Here is an 18,062-nt window from a genome sequence, read left to right on the forward strand (position 1 = left end):
ATGCAAGTAATGATCATGAATTATTATGAGGCTACCAAATATGCTACAAAGATTGTTACAACCATTGTATAACCAGCACAAGCACCAGCTACATGCAGCTGCACCCATTGTATACCCATTGTATATAACCACTGTAACCACTGTACCCATTGTAACCATTGTACCCATTGTACCCACTGTACCCATGCACTGTAACCGCTGTAATATATCTATTGTAACTTATAGTGTTCTTACTTTGCATAGTAGCCCATATCACATTCAAGGCACAGTATGCTCCCCGTCTTGTTGCTATGGTGACCAAAGTCGCACTCCTTGCATGAGCTGTTGTCCGTACAGTAGCCGCTGCAGTTGCATGGCTTTACTGTGCTTAAGGTCGGAGTGCAAGTACAGCTGCAGTTACAGTCCCCAGTAGCTATAGTGGAGTAAATAAACAAATAATTAAGGCTATTAAATTCAAATTACGGAGCTCAAAGGGGAGTACTTAAAGTAGCTATGTAATGAGTGGCTTCTGTTTAGCTGGGAAACATAATACCAGTTTTACTGTTAGGAATGTCGATATTCTTGGAGCAACTATCGACAACAGATACCCTGAGAAAAGTGGAGTCTTTAATCTTATCTCCCACCACATTTAGACCATGATAGGAAATGGTTAGAAACACCTATTCCAGGTTGTAACTATAGTTGAGTACACACACACACTTCACACTCACACACCCACCCACCCACCCACACACACACACACACACACACCCACACACACCATTGTCTGCAAAGGTCCCTACGATGCATGCAGTGCAGGAATCATTATCTCCTCCAGAGCCAATGTCTGCATATCGTGAGTATCTGATCTCTGCAATCAATGAAGCAGTAAACAATAATAGATAGGTCATGGGTCACTGCAGGCTACGCCTACACTACACTGCTGCACTACAAAGCTACTAGCTAGTGCATGCAATAGTTAATTGTAGAGCTATCTAGATCTAGATTCTAGTATATCAAAATTCTAAATGAGTAAGCTATAGCTAGCTAGCTGACCTGTGGAGCCCAGTGTAATGAAGAGAGCACAGTAGGTCCACAGCACGAGCAGCACAAGGCTTGGATGAATTCTCAGCAACATCTTGAGCAGCTAGAACGCCTACTTTCATGCACCACCATGTACCAAAGCCTTTGTTTACTGAAAACGTGGGCGTGTCGCAGGCAAGCATGCAGTCATGTGTTCTAGCCTCTATTTCAGGGCGCGACTTGAAACAAAGACAGTCTGTCACACTTTGGCGCATGTGCACCACGATTTCCCAGTACTACTGTCATAAAAATTCATAATAATTATTTATTATTGCCACACAACAACACAGGTTGCAATTGCATTTACTGCAATGCACTATCTAGTATCTTAATAAGATGTTCGTGGCCGCTGTGCTCTTGTTCTCCTTTGATGCAGTCATACAGCCTACAATAAGCATCGTCTCCTTTAGTGGGGAGCACATCAAGATAGAAACAGTTTCCCTTCTCAGCACGAGTTGGAACACTCAACATTTTCTGGCGGTCATCTTTAGAGAGTAATCTCTTTGCCACCAAGTAACATGTGATTGATGGCCAGTCAGTATAGTGAATAAAATCAGGCATATTTTCACTGACACATCTCTCTAGAACCTTCTCTCTGGGCTCGTCAAATGGGACCAGTTTCAGAATTGGCTCTGGAAAGAAGTAAGCTTATATAATATATTATAATGATCTCTCACTTACTGTAGTCTCTCCTCAGCTTCATGAGTTCCTCACGATTGAGAACGTACAGTTCAACATAAGGCAAGGTACTTTGACTGCGTCTTATCACCTGCATATGCATTCAGTGGAAATCTAAATATTATATAGCTATAATTACATACACTTGTACTAGCTGTTGTGTACCTGCAGAGCCTCAGAGAAACGTCTGGTTTGCTGTGCTTTTCTTGACATGGATGTCTTGATGATAACTTTTGTTGACGGAGGTGGTGTATCTATGGTTGGTTTGCGCTTCCTATCACACACAATGCACCCGGAGGTCCTTCTGCTGCTCCAGTTGTTAGGGGACCGCTCAACATTGACCATGCTATGAAAGTATGCTTGAGAGCTTACACGACGACAATCTTTGACTTTACTCCCTCCTTCACCAGTGCTTCTCCGTCTATAATATGGGCCATCTGTTTCGGCACTCCGCGGGGCCAGCAACAGAGCTCCCTCTTGCAGTTTGAGAACTGCTTTAAACAAATTACTAAGAGCTGTCTCATCCACACTCACTTTCTTAGCACCATTGTTGCCTGGCTCTGTAATTAACTGTGGAGCTGATTCTTTAGATGGATCTTCAGTTACAGGAGACTCTCGGAGGATTTGACACGACTCGTGCAAATTTGAACCGCTTGTTTCTTTGCTGTGGCTTTGAAGTGAGGTGACACTTGACACTTGACTCTGACAGCCTGAATCATTACTTTCAGTTGAAAACTTCTTATAACTGAAAAAGGAATGCTTTGTAGTAGTTGGTGTGAGGGTTTGCACATCACTTGACGTATTGGAAGGCTTGGACAGTTGTTTGTTGTGGATGTCATCAAACGACTTGAGTTGACTGTTAGTTGCTGGTGGGTTGATGCTTACAGAGGGAAGCTGCTGGTTAGCCGTTGCTAGCTGGGACACGGCAGTTTGTTTCGTGAAGTGGTAGTGTAGTGAAGTAGGACGATCATTTCTGCTCTGTCTCTTTGCCATTATCGACATTATTGAACTAATAGCTCAGGGTAGAATATTTTGTTAATGAGGGTATTATTTCTAGCTAGGAACAACAAGTTAAGTGCAAACACTGGTCCAGTTAATGGTATTCATGACCCTGTGCTGCAGTCCTACTTAGCATTCACACACACGGAAATGAGAGGTCAACATTCCTACTCCCCCTGGCCTCATGGACACACACATCAGGTAAATGACCCTGCTTCAATAACTTAGAGTACACAATTAATTAAGGAATGCAAAACTCTGGGAATAATTATGTCATGTCTTTATAATAGCAATTGGTTAAATTGGATTGCAGTAGCCAGGCCTACACTTTCCTTATCATCTTATGGTAAGTACGGCCTGGGATTGAGGCTAGATTGCAGTAGCCAGGCCTATACACTGTAAAAATGTAATGTGTGGTTTTTACGTAAGTGCGCGTGACTATTGTGGGAAAACGCACATTTGCCAAAAACCATGCACACATCATTTTTGAGTGTACTACACACGAATGAATGCAGCTTTACATAAATTACTTCCATCTCTTCTTCTGCAAGTCATCTGTTTTCACTCAGTAGTTGTGGTTTGCCAACCATGCCAATCAATGGTAATCATTATTCACAGTTCAATTACATAACCTCTGTATTAAGCCGCGGAATGATTCAAGTCAAGCCGCTAATTCGGTTTATTGGAGATAATTATTATTATTTGAGAGCACTTTGAGGCGATCTTTACCGAATTAACAAACAGTTGTTTTTAGTTTGTGAGTGTGTACATGTACGTGCAGTGTGTAGTAATGGCTCAAGTAGGCTTCGATGCTGGCTACAGTGATGACGAGCAGTATCACAGCGCGGGGGACAGTCCGCCACCCTCACGTGCCCAGGAGCTGTGGACCTTTGATAGGGATATAGGCCAGGGAGGTTTTGGAATTGTCAAGTTGTTTGTGCATAAGGTACACGTCACTGCATTATAATATATAACTGGACACGCCCCCACAGCTCACAGGGGAGAAGCTTGTTCTTAAGGAATGTCGTCAGCTCAATATTTCCCGTGAGTCATTTGATCGCTGGATGCAGGAGATGGAGATCATCAAGCGCTTGGATCACGTCAATATTGTCAAGGCGCAGAGTCCACCCGAGGGACTGTACTACCGTCCCCAAGGAAACGTGCCATGTATATATATGGAGTTCTGTGGCGGAGGGGACCTCAGACAGGTGGGCGTCGCCCTGATGATATAATTATATACAATGCCCCGCCCTCTCTTTTGCTAGGTACTTCGTGAACCTGACAATTGCTGTGGTCTCCCGGAGGAAGATGTCCGACAAATCTGCTCTGACGTCAGTAAGTGCTCTGCCTTGGACTCTATAGTGTGGGGGTGTGTGGGGATGTGTGTCGTGTGTGTGTGCCCTGTGGGTGTGGGTATGCCGTAATTTTCTGTTTTTGACAAAAGACCATGGGCTGATGATTATTATAGCCCATGGTATTTTGTCAAAAACAGGCCCAAAATAGACTTTTGATTCAACACATCATTTAAATGGCCTCTCTCTAAAACAGAAAGTTGTGGCCGTTCAAAGATGCTTCTTATAACGCTTTGACCCCCTACTGACCCCCTCTATGTGTGTGTGTGTGTGTGTGTGTGTGTGTGTGTGTGTGTGTGTGTGTGTAGACTCTGGTATCCGGTTTCTTCACAAGAAGAAGGTCATCCACAGAGATCTCAAACCAGAGAACATACTGCGCAAGATCATCCACAAGAACAAGGTGAGTTTATATCAGATAATGACGGTGGATTGCAGGCACTTACAACAGAGCAGCAAACCATGGTAGGATAATAATTTCTCAGCGCCTAACGTCTCCCCACTGTCGTATTGGTCAGCTACAATGAATTCTACTCTGACTAGCTTGCCCAGCGCTATAGCAAGAGTACTCTAGCTTTATTACATGTACATGTAGAAAGTATAACTAGGGCCAAAACTGAAGAACAGAAGAAAATACATTATTTAATCAAGATGTTGGATTTCTTGTTGTACAGGTTGTGTATAAGTTGACTGACTTCGGATATGCCAAGAGTTATGATCAGAGTAGTGTGTGTACCTCCCTGGTGGGCACCATGCAATATGTGGTGAGCACATGTGTGTTTAACCCTCTGTGTCCCCTCCACTGTGCATGTGTGTGTTTAACCCTCTGTGTCCCCTCCACTGCACATGTGTGTGTTTAACCCTCTGTGTCCCCTCCACTGCACATGTGTGTGTTTAACCCTCTGTGTCCCCTCCACTGCACATGTACCCTCTGTGACTGTACATGTGTGTATTTAACCCCTCAAGGCCCCGGAAGTGCTCAAGGGTCAACACTATAACAGCAGTGTGGACGTATGGAGCTTTGGAGTAGTTGTGTTTGAGTGTGTCACTGGAATTCGTCCATTTCTCCATGGAGAGCCAACCATGAACATTCTCTGGTGAGATAGTTTATATCCTGTCTTGTGTTAGTGTCGTATAGCGGGTTAGTGTAAACCTCTATCATCAAATAAAAATCCTCAAAATTTTAGTTTAATGTGATGTTCCTTGATTGTAGGGTTGACTGTGTTGCCAAGAAGGGTCCAAAGGTCATCCATATCCATTACAAAGACAATACTGGTGAGAGATAGTTTATATAGGGACATGCAGTCAATTACACTTTGACCCCTCCAGACAAACCCGTGTACTCTGACCACCTACCACACCCTCACAGACTATCAAGGTATACACACACCGCCCACTCAATACAGAAAATAGAGCATTTTTGAACGGCCATAATTTTAGTTCTGTTTGTCCATTAACGTTAATTTATTATTTTCTGAAAGCTTAGAGAGAGGCCTTTCAGATGATGTGGTAAAATTAGAAGTCTATTTTGCGCCTGTTTTTGACAAAATACCATGGGCTATATATAGCCCATGGTATTTTTCCAAATTATGCCCGTTCCAAATTTGGGATTTGAGCATACCATCTAAAAGATCTCCTAAACTTCATTGAATTTATTCCATCAGAACTCTAGTTACAGAGCGGATTCTAGTACACTATCAGTATGCTACCTTGCAGACCCCTGGAGGAAGAGCTGACGTCATGGTTACAGACTGCACTACAGTTCAACCCTGAGCTCCGAGGGGCTAAGAGATTGACCAATGAGGACGCTCCCTGTATCAGTCACATGACTACTATCCTGGGTACAAAGGTTAGACCACACCCCCTACACCTGACCCCGCTATCCTCCTCCTATAATACAGGTTATGAATATCGTGTGCACTGCCACTGGAGACGTCCACTCCTACACAGTCACTGACAAAACCAAGTAAGTGCAACTTGTTGGATGTAAATTATTTTAGAAACAAGTTTTGTGTACCAGGTACATGTATAATAACGTCAATTTTAAGGCCTTGCGCTTTTAAATTTCAACTGTTTTGGTAGCTATTTTTGAGAGCCTGTAGTTCAGATTGTCTAATTTCAAATAGCTCTCAGAATCACCTTTCCAATGATCTACTTTTTTAGCCAAAACAATGTCTAATTTTACTCCAGAGTTTCAGATCTGAAACGCCAGTTCCAGTTAGAGTCAGAGGTGAAGCCAGAGGAGCAGTATCTCATTCAGCCTGATGGTACGCTACCCTTGGACTCTGACCCCGTGACCTCTTGTATATCTGCTGAAGAGATGGGAGTGTTGTTCATGTTCCCCATATTTCTAATGCCATCGTTCAAGGTCATGCATGACAGCAACAGCTCCGTCGCTAAACTCAGTAAGTGGGTGTGGCCTATGATTATGTGTAGTGTCTTATTATTATAATACTATTTACAGCTTCTTTCGGAGATGAGAAGATTTCAACGGATGTAAGTGTCATGTGACATGTCATGTGATCATGTTATATACCTACACAGGCGAGACGCTCTGTGTTCTCTCATGTGTATCATCACATCAGAGCTCATCACTTGTTCTTTGATAGGCTCCACAAAGCACACAAGGCCATCCTGTGAGTACACCCACTCACACACCACGCACACACACACACACACACACACACAAGGATCAGTACCAATTTGGTACATTTTGTCCAATTTTAACCAATTTAGTACACACACCACACACACTACACCCACACCACCCACCCACACACCACCCACTGACTCATTATCTTTCCCTCACAGTTATCAGATTCGTATCCAGTGCACTCTGGTGAGAGAGGGGGAGCAGTCTCTGTTGAGGTCGTATGATGTGGTCACTGCACTGCTAACACTGCTCAGAGATATGTACGTTACCACCACCCCCACACACACGCCCACACACACACACCCACACACACAGGTTATCTAGTGACCAGCCACAGTTGCAGCAACTACCTCCTGAAACTATCGACGGTAAATTTTTATGATTTCTGCTATTTTGGTAGCTATCTTGTAGAGCCCGTAATTTGTGTTCAGATTGTCCCAATTTCAAAACTAATTGATAGCTCTCAGAATTACCTTTCCAATGGTGTGCTATTGACCCCCACACGACCCCTCACAGAGCTAACGCCCACCTGGACCTCGATGAGTGCACAGCTTGAGGACTACAATGCTCGGCTGACTCAACTGACCAATCAGATTGCAGACATGCGTAGAGAAGCGGAGACGTACCTGAGACTAGCGGAGGAGATGATCTGTACTGATGCTGACAATGGCAGAGAGTTCCATAAATACTACAACTCTTAGTAAGGGTATATAATTAAGGAGACAGATGCTTACATCCTGCATAGCAACACCTGGGGCAGCTATCATCGTGCATAGCAACACCTGGGGCAGCTATCATCGTGCATAGCAACACCTGGGGCAGCTATCGTGTAGAGCCTGTAATTTGTGTGAAGATTGTCCAATTTCAAAACTCAATAGCTCTCAGAATTACCTTTCCAACTAGAGCACTGAAGTTCAAACCCTCAGCTGGTAACATGAAACCAGAGGAGTGATATAATGCAGTGCATGTAGCATGTATGACTAAGCTGTCTAGCACAGCAAACTCAGGAGCAATAAAATTTAACCAGACTGGAAGCATGATGAACATTTGAGAACAGCATTTCAGTGGTACATCACAGCAAAAATCCTGGAGTCTTAGAGAAGTATGGCTCCTGGAGTCCTGGTGCTAGGATCCAGAGTCAGCAAAGAAGCCTCCCGAGACAACAAACCAGTCACAATTCTAGCTTTCTACTTCAGTGACCCTTTTTCATTGTTCCTGGTACGGGATCACTTCATCTGCAAGTAATAAAGGCCACAGTGTAGCTAGCTCAACGTGCAAGTTCAAGCTTCTTAGCTTTTATTCCGACAACGAAGCTTTAACATCAAAATCTGCCACTATTAATAACTTGTTGTGTGAAGGCTATCCATGCTGTAAACGCAGTGCCATGACAGCCTGGCTATCCATGCTGTAAACGCAGTGCCATGACAGCCTGGCTATCCATGCTGTAAACGCAGCGCCATGACAGCCTGGCTATCCATGCTGTAAACGCAGTGCTATGACAGCCTGGCTATCCATGCTGTAAACGCAGTGCTATGACAGCCTGGCTATCCATGCTGTAAACGCAGTGCCATGACAGCCTGGCTATCCATGCTGTAAACGCAGCGCCATGACAGCCTGGCTATCCATGCTGTAAACGCAGTGCTATGACATTCAGGTGAGTAGATTCACCTGTCACAAACAAACAAACAAACAAACCAGACGACTACTATACCCGTGGCCGCCCACGCACACCTAGGGTAATAATGTGCTTAGATACAAGCTCTGTGATAATTGATGGCTTTGTAAGGTATCCTTTGTTGAACTAATTGATGCCATGCCTTCTATTGCACAGTGTGGCCAGAGCTAGAGATATTTTATCAGACATCAAGGTCAGTAAGGGCAGGCAGCTCTCCTCCAGGGGGCGCATGCAAGATGTCCTCCTGCAAGCCATCCATCAAGCACAGTTCATTATTGAGACCAAGCTGAATGGTGTTAGCTTCTGTCAGGAGTATGTGGCACTAGGTCACCTGATACAGAGGGTGGAGAGTTGCAAGGAGAACACTGGACAACTCAGGAGTGGGCTGGATAGGGTGAGTCTGGTCTATATGCCCCCCCCCTACCCCCCTGTGTAGTCTGGCCTACCCCCCTGTGTGGTCTGGTCTATGTAACCACCCTAGTCCCCTATGCACATCAGAACGTATTCTATATTTGAGAGCCCGTAATTTATGTCAGATCGTCTAATTTCAAAACTAATTGATGCATTCAATAGCTCTCAGAATTAGATACAAGCTCTGGTCATAATTATAAGGGTGGTGGTTCTTACTGTACTTGTGTTTCCTGCAGTTATTAGAGCGTCGCAACGAGGCGCTATGGAAGGTTGCCAGGGGCAACAGTGGCCTTGTCATGAGCTCTGTACAGCGCAGGTACACACACCCACACACACTAATGCTCTAATCTGATTGGTCACGCCCCCCCTCAGGATTAGTCGGCAAGACACTGTGGAGGAATCACCAGATGGTATGACTGACCTGGTGCAACACTACTCCCGCTCTCAACTACAGAGGGAGGAGTCTCAAGATGAAACACGCAATCTCCTGGTCACTAACAGACAACTACTCAAAAGGTGATCGCTGGATAGATACAAAATGGCTGACTTTGCTTTTGTTAAAATTGGTGGATTTTGACTTTAATATCACAAAAATATCACTAGCAAACAACAGCTCTAGATCTATTATATTGACACTGTATGTAACGCACCCCACCCCCTCCTACAGGTTGGCGTCTCTACCAGGTGTGGCCACACCCATTTCCCCCGCCTCTTTATCCGTATCATCATCACTACCTATAACTTCAGAACTCTCAAACTAACAATTATCTTTTTTATTATTGTCTTTTGATTGTCTTTTTGTATGTCGTGCGTACATACACCACATTCTCATGTCATTTTGTCTCGTAAATAATCATAATTTTTAAATGAAATACGAACTGACTAAAAATTAAATTATTGCTCAATCCCGCCCCCCCCCCCCCAAATTACCTGCTATACGGTATTTGTGTAATATTCAACTTGCGATAATTAAAACTAATCAATCTAGAATCACTCTACAAAACGTCCATCACACATACTAGCTAGCTATTATAGAGAGTACTGCACTAGTTGACATGATCTGGAGCTGGTGTGGGCAGGTTGAGTTGCAGTGGGTCATGGAGTCTCTTCAGCTCTCCCTCCAGACGTGATGCTGTGTCCTTGAGGTGGTTGTATCTGTGTGTGTGGTGAGGGGGCGGTGTGTAGTGAGTGGGCGGGGTCACACACAGCACCATAGTTACCTGTCAATATCAAACTTTTGACTGTTGGAAGTTCGATAAAAGTTGTGCAGGAAAGTCCTCTCCTCAGTCACTGGGTACGCAAAGTCCTGTATATGATGAGAGGGGCAATCAGAACAATCCCCCCCACATGATGAGAGGGGCAATCAGAACAATCCCCCCCACATGATGAGAGGGGCAATCAGAACAACCCCCCCACATGATGAGAGGGGCAATCAGAACACCCCCCACACATGATGAGAGGGGAAATCAGAACAACCCCACACATGATGAGAGGGGCAATCAGAACAACCCCCCCACATGATGAGAGGGGCAATCAGAACAACCCCCACACATGATGAGAGGGGCAATCAGAACACCCCCACACATGATGAGAGGGGCAATCAGAACAACCCCACACATGATGAGAGGGGCAATCAGAACAACCCCACACATGATGAGAGGGGCAATCAGAACAATCCCCACACATGATGAGAGGGGCAATCAGAACAACCCCCCACACATGATGAGAGGGGCAATCAGAACACCCCCCACACATGATGAGAGGGGAAATCAGAACAACCCCACACATGATGAGAGGGGCAATCAGAACAACCCCCCACACATGATGAGAGGGGCAATCAGAACACCCCCCCACATGATGAGAGGGGCAATCAGAACAACCCCCACACATGATGAGAGGGGCAATCAGAACAACCCCCCACACATGATGAGAGGGGCAATCAGAACACCCCCCACACATGATGAGAGGGGCAATCAGAACAACCCCCCCACATGATGAGAGGGGCAATCAGAACAACCCCCACACATGATGAGAGGGGCAATCAGAACACCCCCACACATGATGAGAGGGGCAATCAGAACAACCCCACACATGATGAGAGGGGCAATCAGAACAACCCCACACATGATGAGAGGGGCAATCAGAACAATCCCCACACATGATGAGAGGGGCAATCAGAACAACCCCCCACACATGATGAGAGGGGCAATCAGAACACCCCCCACACATGATGAGAGGGGAAATCAGAACAACCCCACACATGATGAGAGGGGCAATCAGAACAACCCCCCACACATGATGAGAGGGGCAATCAGAACACCCCCCCACATGATGAGAGGGGCAATCAGAACAACCCCCACACATGATGAGAGGGGCAATCAGAACAACCCCCCACACATGATGAGAGGGGCAATCAGAACACCCCCCACACATGATGAGAGGGGCAATCAGAACAACCCCCCACATGATGAGAGGGGCAATCAGAACAACCCCACACAATATGCATATGATGAGAGGGGCAATCAGAACAACCCCCACACAATATGTATATAATTATATAGCGGGTAATTTTATACATTTTTGCGATTGAAAATTTCGCAGCTTGGTTGAAATCTGCAAAATTCACATTAGTCCTCGAAAAATACTCGCTATACTACTGTGACGCACGCACGCACGCACGCACATCCACGAACATGTAAACACAACGTACTTGTCTTGTGAGGACGAAGTAAGCGAACATGGCCATCGAGGTGGCGTAGGTGGCAAAGTAAGTGACTGGTTCCATGATATCCCACGAGTACTCCCACCAGGTCAGTCGAGCAAAGAAGCCAAACTGGAGGGACATGAACGCCATGCCACCCCATATAGCCATATTGGAGCGACCCTTGCTTTGCTTGCCAATAGCCATGGATTGAGCATCCAGTGGAGCTAGTTCTGACCTCACGGACTCTAGTTTACCTTTCAACTCTCTCTCTTTGCCGAGCTGTGTTGGCATGGTAACCATGTAGTAGTATTATATATAGATTAGCGTACCTGATGAGTGTCGATGTTGAGTTGAGTGTACAGCTTGTGTATCATGTTCCGTACATCAGATAAACTAGCCTCGCCATCCAGTGGGTACTTAACTGTGGGGGCGGGTGTGTGTGTGGGTGTGTGAGTTGTGAGGGGGTTGGATGGAAGTTTACAACACAAGTTATGGACAATCAAACTTACCTCCGAAATACACCAACTTATATTAATTAATATAGTCCATGATTTTTTCTATTTGCTTCAGCTGCCATAATTTGAATTTGGATCACATTTCAACGATTTTATGATTTTCTGAAAGCTTGGAAAGAGACTTTTCAAATGGTGTCATAAAAGTTCATATTTGAGAGAGAAAAGAATTTGAAAGAAGAAAGGCCGAAAAATGACAAATTATGGCCCCAACGAAATTTTGGATTTTAACACATCATTTGAAAGGTCTTTTTCTAAGCTTTCAGAAAATCAGAAAATTATTGACATTGGATCAACAGTACTAAAGTTAGTTAAGACTGTTGAAAGATGTCCAACTACACGCCCCGAAATAGATTACTGAAACACACCATAATTATCAAAATGCACAGTTTAGCTTTGTGTGTGTGTGGGCGGGTGTGTGAGTGTGTGTGTGTGTGAGGTGTGACTCACGGTCTTGAGGGACCTCCACACGATACTTGTAACCGTTGACGACCAGGTCAAAGTCCTCCCGCAATAAAAGGTCGACTCCAGTTGACCCAGCGATACGATTCCCGCCCACACCATACACAGCCACACTGAGTGGGCGGGGGGTAAATAAGGAATACGCTAAAAACACATTGATATCAATATCATTACGGATCGGAGCTCTTGCCATTAATTTGAGTGTTTCCCATAGCCAATTCTACCAATTTTTCCCAATGTAAATGTTTTTATAGGAAAAAAATATGTTTAATAGCTAGTGCTGCTACCATAATTCGGCTATAATTATTCGATATAATTATGTATAGCATAATGATGTACATAAGGAAATGTACAAGCTCCATTATTATTATATTACGTACTGCAATTCATGACTCACTTATCTACTCCCAGATCTTCTGTTTTGACGTGATGTATGAAATCACTGACGCTCTGAAGGAATGGGCGGAGTGTGAAGTCACATGACTCACGACGAGATGGTAGAGGTATTGTCACCACAGGGAAGCCATGGCTCACTCTAACAGTCACTACACACACGGAAGGAAAGAAAGTTATAATAATAGTCTAATTACCGTATACCACGAGGCAGTTAAATTTCGTGGAATGGCCTCTAAAGCAATTTGTTGAATAATGTTGTGGGTTGACTGCTTACTGGAAACATTCCCAGGCCTTCCACGTTGTAGCACATAATTAACGAAAAATGTTGTAGGATTCCTAACAGGTTGCTATTAACCAAACCCTCGAAAAGTTCCTATATTATCGTATACCGCGAAATTAGCAATCTTCCCCACGAAAATTATTCCACGAACATAGCTAGGGAACAATGGACACAAAACGTGACATTTATTCAACGAACAGTTCCACAAAATTTAAGTACCTAGAAAATGTCACACTAGACATGACATGACAGTGTGTATAACACCCCACTGTGTCACCCTCACCTGGGTCAGTGCTGTAGGGTGTGCTGGAGTAGCCTCTACCCCCCACCACCGGTAGCCATGTACACAGGAGACCCCCCCTAGAGCCGAGGACTAGTCGAGCGAAGGCCATCTCTTCTTTATAGTGTCTAGTAGAGGCAGAGTCGCTGAGTTGTTTGGCCCTCAAGAATGTGGTAGTAACAAGTGGGCGTGGCTGGTGACCCGTATAAACAACACAAGACCGTTAGCTCAAGTCAACTGGACACCCCGAGGTAGGTAGGTTGTGTGTGTGTGTGTGAGGGGGGTGGGGTGTAAGGTGTGTGGGGGTGTGTGAGGCTGTGAGGGTGTGTGCTTTGTGTAGTTCGATATTTACTCCATCTATACACAGACTAGACACAATGCACTCGGCACGTCAGCTAATCCGATTGGTCAGAGGGCCTCTGAGACCACACCCCCTAATACAGAGCCGGCTAATGGCATCACAGTCCCCACTCAAAGCTGGTCAAACAGATTCTGAGACTCGTCAGTCTGGTCCTAGTGCCGAGGCTAAGGACAAGGCACGTCGACTCACCATAGCAACCGGAGCAGCGACTGCCTTCTTTGGTGCCTCCTATATCCTCTACCTACAACTACGCGCCCAAGAGGTCAGTAATCTCTCTCAGGATACTTGTAGTATAGCGGGGAAATTTGGCGACAAATCAATTTTTGGCAAGTGAGGGTCGCCAAAATTGAAATTGGAAATAATTATTTTAGCTAATATCGCATGTGATAAAGCTGATATTATATTAGCTAAAATATTGCCAATTTCCGCGACCCTCACCTTGATTCAATATATCAATTGCCTCCTTCGCTAATTTACCCGCTACAGTACTCTCTGTAGTCCTATTATTCTCAGGATACTTGTAGTGTACTAACTGATACATGCAGGAGGAGGAGGTTGCAAAGAGTGAGAAGGAGGGGGAGGTCGCAAAGAATGAGAAGAGGGTGAGTTTCCACGATCAACGTGTGATCTCTTATGAGAATCGTTTGCGATCGTTCTCAACTCCTGACAAGTTATTCCGTCTCTTTGCCACTCTCAACATCACCATGGAGGTGAGTAATGCTGACAATCAGACTTGTTTTCATAGCTGGCCATACATGTAACTGGTGTTGCGAACGTCCAATTTCAAAATTTGGGATTAGCTAGCTGTTTGATGTAATTGTGCTTAGATCAGTAAGGAAAATGGACAATTTGGGCCTGAAATAAAGTATATAAAATTACCCCCCCACCCACATACATGTAGGACGGTGAGAGCACCATCTTCATGACTCCTGATGACTTCATCCGCTCCATCACTCCGGGGATCATCCAACCACATGGTCTCGGGTTAGACAAGTTCAGGAACATGACTATACAGGTATGTGTGTGCCCGCCCACTTGTGTATGTTGATCACGCCCACACCACACCCTCACAGCAATGGGGCGAGCGTTATGACCGAGAACTAGAACTGAAGGAAGACAGCGTTTTTACAACGATGGGAAATTTTGGACTTATTTCATTTTCTGACTATTTGTTCCTGTTAACACTATTAGCAAGTAAGCCTGCCACTATGTAACTACGGCACTGTAACCATGGTAATGACCTTTAGCCCCTGCTCGTCACTACGAGATAGCGTTCATGATGTTTGACCTGGATGGTAATGGTCAGGTGGATGTTGGCGAGTTCCAGAAGGTGCAGCAAGTTATCCTGGACTCTACTGCAGTGGGAGCAAGACACAGAGATCACAAGACCACTGGGAATGTAGCTGGTGAGGCTAACACAGTAGCTGTGGATGTGTGTGTGTGTGTGTGTGTGTGTGGGCTGTGTGGGCTGTGTGGGTGTGTGTGTGTGTGTGTGTGTGTGTGTGGGCTGTGTGGGTGTGTGTGTGGGTGTGTGGGTGAGGTTTTGTAGCCTCCCTCACTACCCCCCGGCCACGCTGTCTTCCCTAATCTCACTATATTCACAGGCTCTGTGGCTGATACTCTGGTGGTGCATTTCTTTGGCCCAGAGAGAGATCGACTTTTAACTGCCAAAAAATTCCGTGCCTTCTATGCTCACTTCCGGAAAGATGTACTTCGAATGGAGGTGAAACAGATACAGTTTGATTCCTACCCCCCACACAGTTTTATTCCTACCCCCCACACAGTTTAATCCCTACCCCCCACACAGTTTTATTCCTACCCCCCACACAGTTTGATCCCTACCCCCACACAGTTTTATTCCTACCCCCCACACAGTTTGATCCTTACCCCCCACACAGTTTTATTCCTACCCCCCACACAGTTTGATCGTTTTGATGTGGTTGACGGGCGTATCTCAGAGTATGACTTTGCCAAGTTTATTTTGTCTCATTCTGTTGTCAATGAGCAAGGAAGGAAGAAATATCTCGGGAGGATAAAGAAAGCTTATGGCAAAGAAACCAGTGATGAATCTGAGTTAGAGGTGAGTTTCATAATGCCCTAATTTTCTAAATCAGGCCTGTTATTGGAACTATCTTTTATTGTCCGTAACTTGTGTTGCAAACGTCTGATTTCCAGTAGCTGTTGGTGTGCCTAGATCAGTGATTTATTTCGTGCCCAAATTGCAATTTCTGAAAAAAAGCGTGGACTATATATAAGTGGGTTTTTTTCTATAACTGTTTTCGGAGCTTTTGATAATGTTACAATAATTATGATGTGTGCACAGTGGCATGCTTGATTGGTTACTGACACGCTCTGTTTCCTTCTCTAGTCTAAAGGAATCACTTTCGAAGATGTTGAAGCAATTTCAGCTCTTATTCAGAATATTCAAGATGTTGAGACTGCTCTGAGTATGCACATGGCAGCCGGGGCATCCATCACTGCAGGTGTGGGGGGGAGACTAGTGTGTGTGTGTGTGTGTGTGTGTGTGTGTGTGTGTGTGTGTGTGTGTGTGTGTGTGTGTGTGTGTGTGTGTGTGTGTGTGTGTGTGTGTGTGTGTGTGTGTGTGTGTGTGTGTGTGTGTGTTGTGTGTGTGTGTGTGTGTGTGTGTGTGTGTGTGTGTGTGTGTGTGTGTGTGTGTGTGTGTAATGTGTGTAATGTGTGTAATGTGTGTGTAATGTGTGTACTGTGTGTGTAATGTGTGTAGGTGACTTGAAGGAGGTGACTACTGCTGTGGCGGAGGTGGAGATGAGTGATCACCTGGTGGACGTTGTCATCACACTGTTTGATGAGGACAGTGAGTAACCAACCACCCACCCACTCATTATGTGTGTGTGTGTGTGCCCGCCCACTCATTGTGTGTGTGTTGTGCAGATGATGGTAACTTGAGTCACAGAGAGTTCATCAAGGTCATGAAGTCCCGAGGCTCCAGAGGTCTCAACAAGGTAGCCATGCACAATGCAGTGTACATGTACACTAGTGGGGAGGGGCACAAAGTGTCCATTTTCTGACAAAGTGTGGGATATATATACGTGGGTGTGCTGGACATTGTGTGTGTATATACTGAGGTCCAAATGACATTAACTTTTATCACTCTCTCAGCCTAAGGAACTAGGTGTGGCCAGATTGATTGCATCGATGGCAGCGTGTACCTCAAAGACGGTCAAGGACCAACTAGGCATCAAGTCTTGACAGACAGTGGCTATATCATCATGTGACAATGTAACTAGCATTTCAATGTTTGTTGAATAAATATTTTTTGTGCAATAAAGTTATTGCAATTGACAGAAATTATTATCAAGAAGCAATTGAATATACGTTAAACTACATGCATGTATTAATTAACAGAACAATTTATTATTATAGTGATATAGTGATGATCAGCGATTGCTGTTGTCTCTGTTCTGGTAGGGAATGCCTTTATCTTGGAGTGAGTCCATGATGTCCTGTGGTAGCTCTCCCGTCACTGACACAGCGTAGCACCCAGGGACATACTTATTGCCTGTGTAGTGTGTGTGTGTGTGTGTGTGTGTGTGTGTGTGTGTGTGGGTGGTGTGGGGGTCAATAAGTGCAGCTATAAACTTATGACATGGATGAGGGGACAATGGGTACGTCACCATCACTTGAGGGCGGCTACTAACTGAAGCTAACGAGCTTACTCAGTCGTTGCCATTTTGCCACCCAACTGTCCGCTGGTGACATCATAGCTACTAATCTGTAGGGGGTGTGGTCAATACACATACTGGTATATAATGAGAGGGGCTTACCCATCAAAGTTAGAGCTGGTGACCTCTGTGACCCTGTCCCTATTGCCCTTCATGCGGAGGTAGCGATCACAGTTATCACACCCACCAAATAAGAACTGATCAAACGTCTGTGTGTGTGGGGGAGGGGCCGGGTGTGTGTGTGTGGGGGGGGGGCCGGGTGTGTGTGTGTGTGTGGGGGTAGGTACATGGTGTGTGTGTGTGCGTGTGTGTGTGTGTGTGTGGGAGTGGGTACATGGTGTGTGTGTGTGTGTGTGTGTGTGTGTGTGTGTGTGTGTGTGTGTGTGGTTCACTCACCTTGACCATGGAGCACATCTTACATGCCCTCAATCCTCTCATATCTTTAGGCACTGACGACAGAGACATCTTCTGTATTATTATGTTTATATTTTTAGCAAGTAGCCTAGTAGGGGAAAGGTCGTCTGTAGAAAAAGCTATTG

The 18,062-nt window shown here is 45.0% G+C and overlaps 6 protein-coding genes across 7 annotated transcripts in view; 2 read left to right on the plus strand and 4 right to left on the minus strand.

Annotated features, from left to right (window-relative positions):
• LOC135337890 (signal peptide, CUB and EGF-like domain-containing protein 2) overlaps positions 1-1,196 on the minus strand; it is a 5,003-nt gene extending 3,807 nt beyond the window's left edge. The window contains exons 1-3 of the mRNA XM_064533908.1: positions 1,036-1,196; positions 761-850; positions 235-412 (exon numbers count right to left, since the gene is read on the minus strand). Of these exons, the coding sequence (XP_064389978.1) occupies positions 235-412; positions 761-850; positions 1,036-1,117 (350 nt within the window). The 5' untranslated portion in view covers positions 1,118-1,196. The remainder of the gene's footprint in view (positions 1-234; positions 413-760; positions 851-1,035) is intronic.
• Positions 1,197-1,307: 111 nt separating this feature from the next.
• LOC135337889 (uncharacterized) lies at positions 1,308-3,369 on the minus strand. Its single transcript, XM_064533907.1, has 3 exons — positions 1,906-3,369; positions 1,744-1,831; positions 1,308-1,694 (listed from the first exon to the last, which is right to left on the minus strand). Exons 1-3 carry the CDS (start codon positions 2,740-2,742, stop codon positions 1,366-1,368), a joined length of 1,254 nt encoding a protein of 417 aa, XP_064389977.1. The 5' UTR covers positions 2,743-3,369; the 3' UTR covers positions 1,308-1,365.
• An 82-nt stretch (positions 3,370-3,451) lies between these two features.
• LOC135337885 (inhibitor of nuclear factor kappa-B kinase subunit beta-like) lies at positions 3,452-9,705 on the plus strand. Its single transcript, XM_064533900.1, has 20 exons — positions 3,452-3,685; positions 3,732-3,947; positions 4,005-4,074; positions 4,400-4,491; positions 4,763-4,852; positions 5,055-5,185; positions 5,302-5,363; positions 5,418-5,466; positions 5,805-5,937; positions 5,990-6,054; positions 6,279-6,493; positions 6,553-6,584; positions 6,633-6,724; positions 6,900-7,001; positions 7,057-7,109; positions 7,258-7,441; positions 8,573-8,810; positions 9,064-9,143; positions 9,200-9,343; positions 9,495-9,705. The coding sequence occupies exons 1-20, from the start codon at positions 3,509-3,511 to the stop codon at positions 9,586-9,588; spliced, it is 2,319 nt and encodes a 772-aa protein (XP_064389970.1). The 5' UTR covers positions 3,452-3,508; the 3' UTR covers positions 9,589-9,705.
• Positions 9,706-9,763: 58 nt separating this feature from the next.
• Positions 9,764-13,602, minus strand: LOC135337892 (calcium uniporter protein, mitochondrial-like). The gene is made up of 7 exons (XM_064533910.1): positions 13,465-13,602; positions 12,903-13,050; positions 12,494-12,618; positions 11,861-11,952; positions 11,538-11,810; positions 10,048-10,133; positions 9,764-9,982 (listed from the first exon to the last, which is right to left on the minus strand). The coding sequence occupies exons 1-7, from the start codon at positions 13,571-13,573 to the stop codon at positions 9,874-9,876; spliced, it is 942 nt and encodes a 313-aa protein (XP_064389980.1). The 5' UTR covers positions 13,574-13,602; the 3' UTR covers positions 9,764-9,873.
• A 5-nt stretch (positions 13,603-13,607) lies between these two features.
• On the plus strand, positions 13,608-17,164 carry LOC135337887 (calcium uptake protein 1, mitochondrial-like). Of its 2 annotated transcripts, none has more exons than XM_064533903.1 (12): positions 13,608-13,712; positions 13,829-14,084; positions 14,368-14,532; positions 14,724-14,837; positions 14,896-15,016; positions 15,070-15,228; positions 15,427-15,545; positions 15,744-15,902; positions 16,191-16,305; positions 16,566-16,655; positions 16,733-16,803; positions 16,961-17,164. In XM_064533903.1, exons 2-12 carry the CDS (start codon positions 13,839-13,841, stop codon positions 17,048-17,050), a joined length of 1,449 nt encoding a protein of 482 aa, XP_064389973.1. In that variant the 5' UTR covers positions 13,608-13,712; positions 13,829-13,838; the 3' UTR covers positions 17,051-17,164. The 2 variants fall into 2 exon arrangements, with proteins under 2 accessions (XP_064389973.1, XP_064389974.1); XM_064533904.1 differs by having other exon boundaries at positions 13,631-13,716.
• On the minus strand, positions 17,091-18,051 carry LOC135337894 (transcription elongation factor SPT4-like). Its single transcript, XM_064533911.1, has 4 exons — positions 17,920-18,051; positions 17,626-17,732; positions 17,518-17,573; positions 17,091-17,360 (listed from the first exon to the last, which is right to left on the minus strand). The coding sequence occupies exons 1-4, from the start codon at positions 17,986-17,988 to the stop codon at positions 17,239-17,241; spliced, it is 354 nt and encodes a 117-aa protein (XP_064389981.1). The 5' UTR covers positions 17,989-18,051; the 3' UTR covers positions 17,091-17,238.
• Between the last annotated feature and the right edge of the window lie 11 nt (positions 18,052-18,062).

This window comes from Halichondria panicea, chromosome 6 (genome assembly GCF_963675165.1).
Source record: "Halichondria panicea chromosome 6, odHalPani1.1, whole genome shotgun sequence".
NCBI classification, from domain to species: domain Eukaryota; kingdom Metazoa; phylum Porifera; class Demospongiae; order Suberitida; family Halichondriidae; genus Halichondria; species Halichondria panicea.

Bases quoted from the DNA above. Each gene is read 5' to 3' on its own strand.
- LOC135337889 (XM_064533907.1), bottom strand. From the start codon at position 2,742: ATGTCGATAATGGCAAAGAGACAGAGCAGAAATGATCGTCCTACTTCA. The intron at 1,832-1,905 runs GTACACAACAGC...ATGCATATGCAG, and splicing joins GTTTCTCTGAGGCTCTGCAG to GTGATAAGACGCAGTCAAAG. The intron at 1,695-1,743 runs GTAAGTGAGAGA...ACTTCTTTCCAG, and splicing joins GAAGCTGAGGAGAGACTACA to AGCCAATTCTGAAACTGGTC.
- LOC135337885 (XM_064533900.1), top strand. From the start codon at position 3,509: ATGTACGTGCAGTGTGTAGTAATGGCTCAAGTAGGCTTCGATGCTGGC. The intron at 5,186-5,301 runs GTGAGATAGTTT...CCTTGATTGTAG, and splicing joins CCAACCATGAACATTCTCTG to GGTTGACTGTGTTGCCAAGA. The intron at 5,938-5,989 runs GTTAGACCACAC...CCTATAATACAG, and splicing joins CTACTATCCTGGGTACAAAG to GTTATGAATATCGTGTGCAC.
- LOC135337892 (XM_064533910.1), bottom strand. From the start codon at position 13,573: ATGGCCTTCGCTCGACTAGTCCTCGGCTCTAGGGGGGGTCTCCTGTGT. The intron at 10,134-11,537 runs GTACGTTGTGTT...CATCATATACAG, and splicing joins ACTTCGTCCTCACAAGACAA to GACTTTGCGTACCCAGTGAC. The intron at 9,983-10,047 runs GTAACTATGGTG...CCACACACACAG, and splicing joins CAAAAGTTTGATATTGACAG to ATACAACCACCTCAAGGACA.
- LOC135337887 (XM_064533903.1), top strand. From the start codon at position 13,839: ATGCACTCGGCACGTCAGCTAATCCGATTGGTCAGAGGGCCTCTGAGA. The intron at 15,017-15,069 runs GTAAGCCTGCCA...AATGACCTTTAG, and splicing joins CCTGTTAACACTATTAGCAA to CCCCTGCTCGTCACTACGAG. The intron at 15,546-15,743 runs GTGAAACAGATA...CCCCCCACACAG, and splicing joins AAGATGTACTTCGAATGGAG to TTTGATCGTTTTGATGTGGT.
- LOC135337894 (XM_064533911.1), bottom strand. From the start codon at position 17,988: ATGTCTCTGTCGTCAGTGCCTAAAGATATGAGAGGATTGAGGGCATGT. The intron at 17,733-17,919 runs GTGAGTGAACCA...CCACACACACAG, and splicing joins AGATGTGCTCCATGGTCAAG to ACGTTTGATCAGTTCTTATT. The intron at 17,574-17,625 runs GTAAGCCCCTCT...CACCCCCTACAG, and splicing joins ACCAGCTCTAACTTTGATGG to ATTAGTAGCTATGATGTCAC.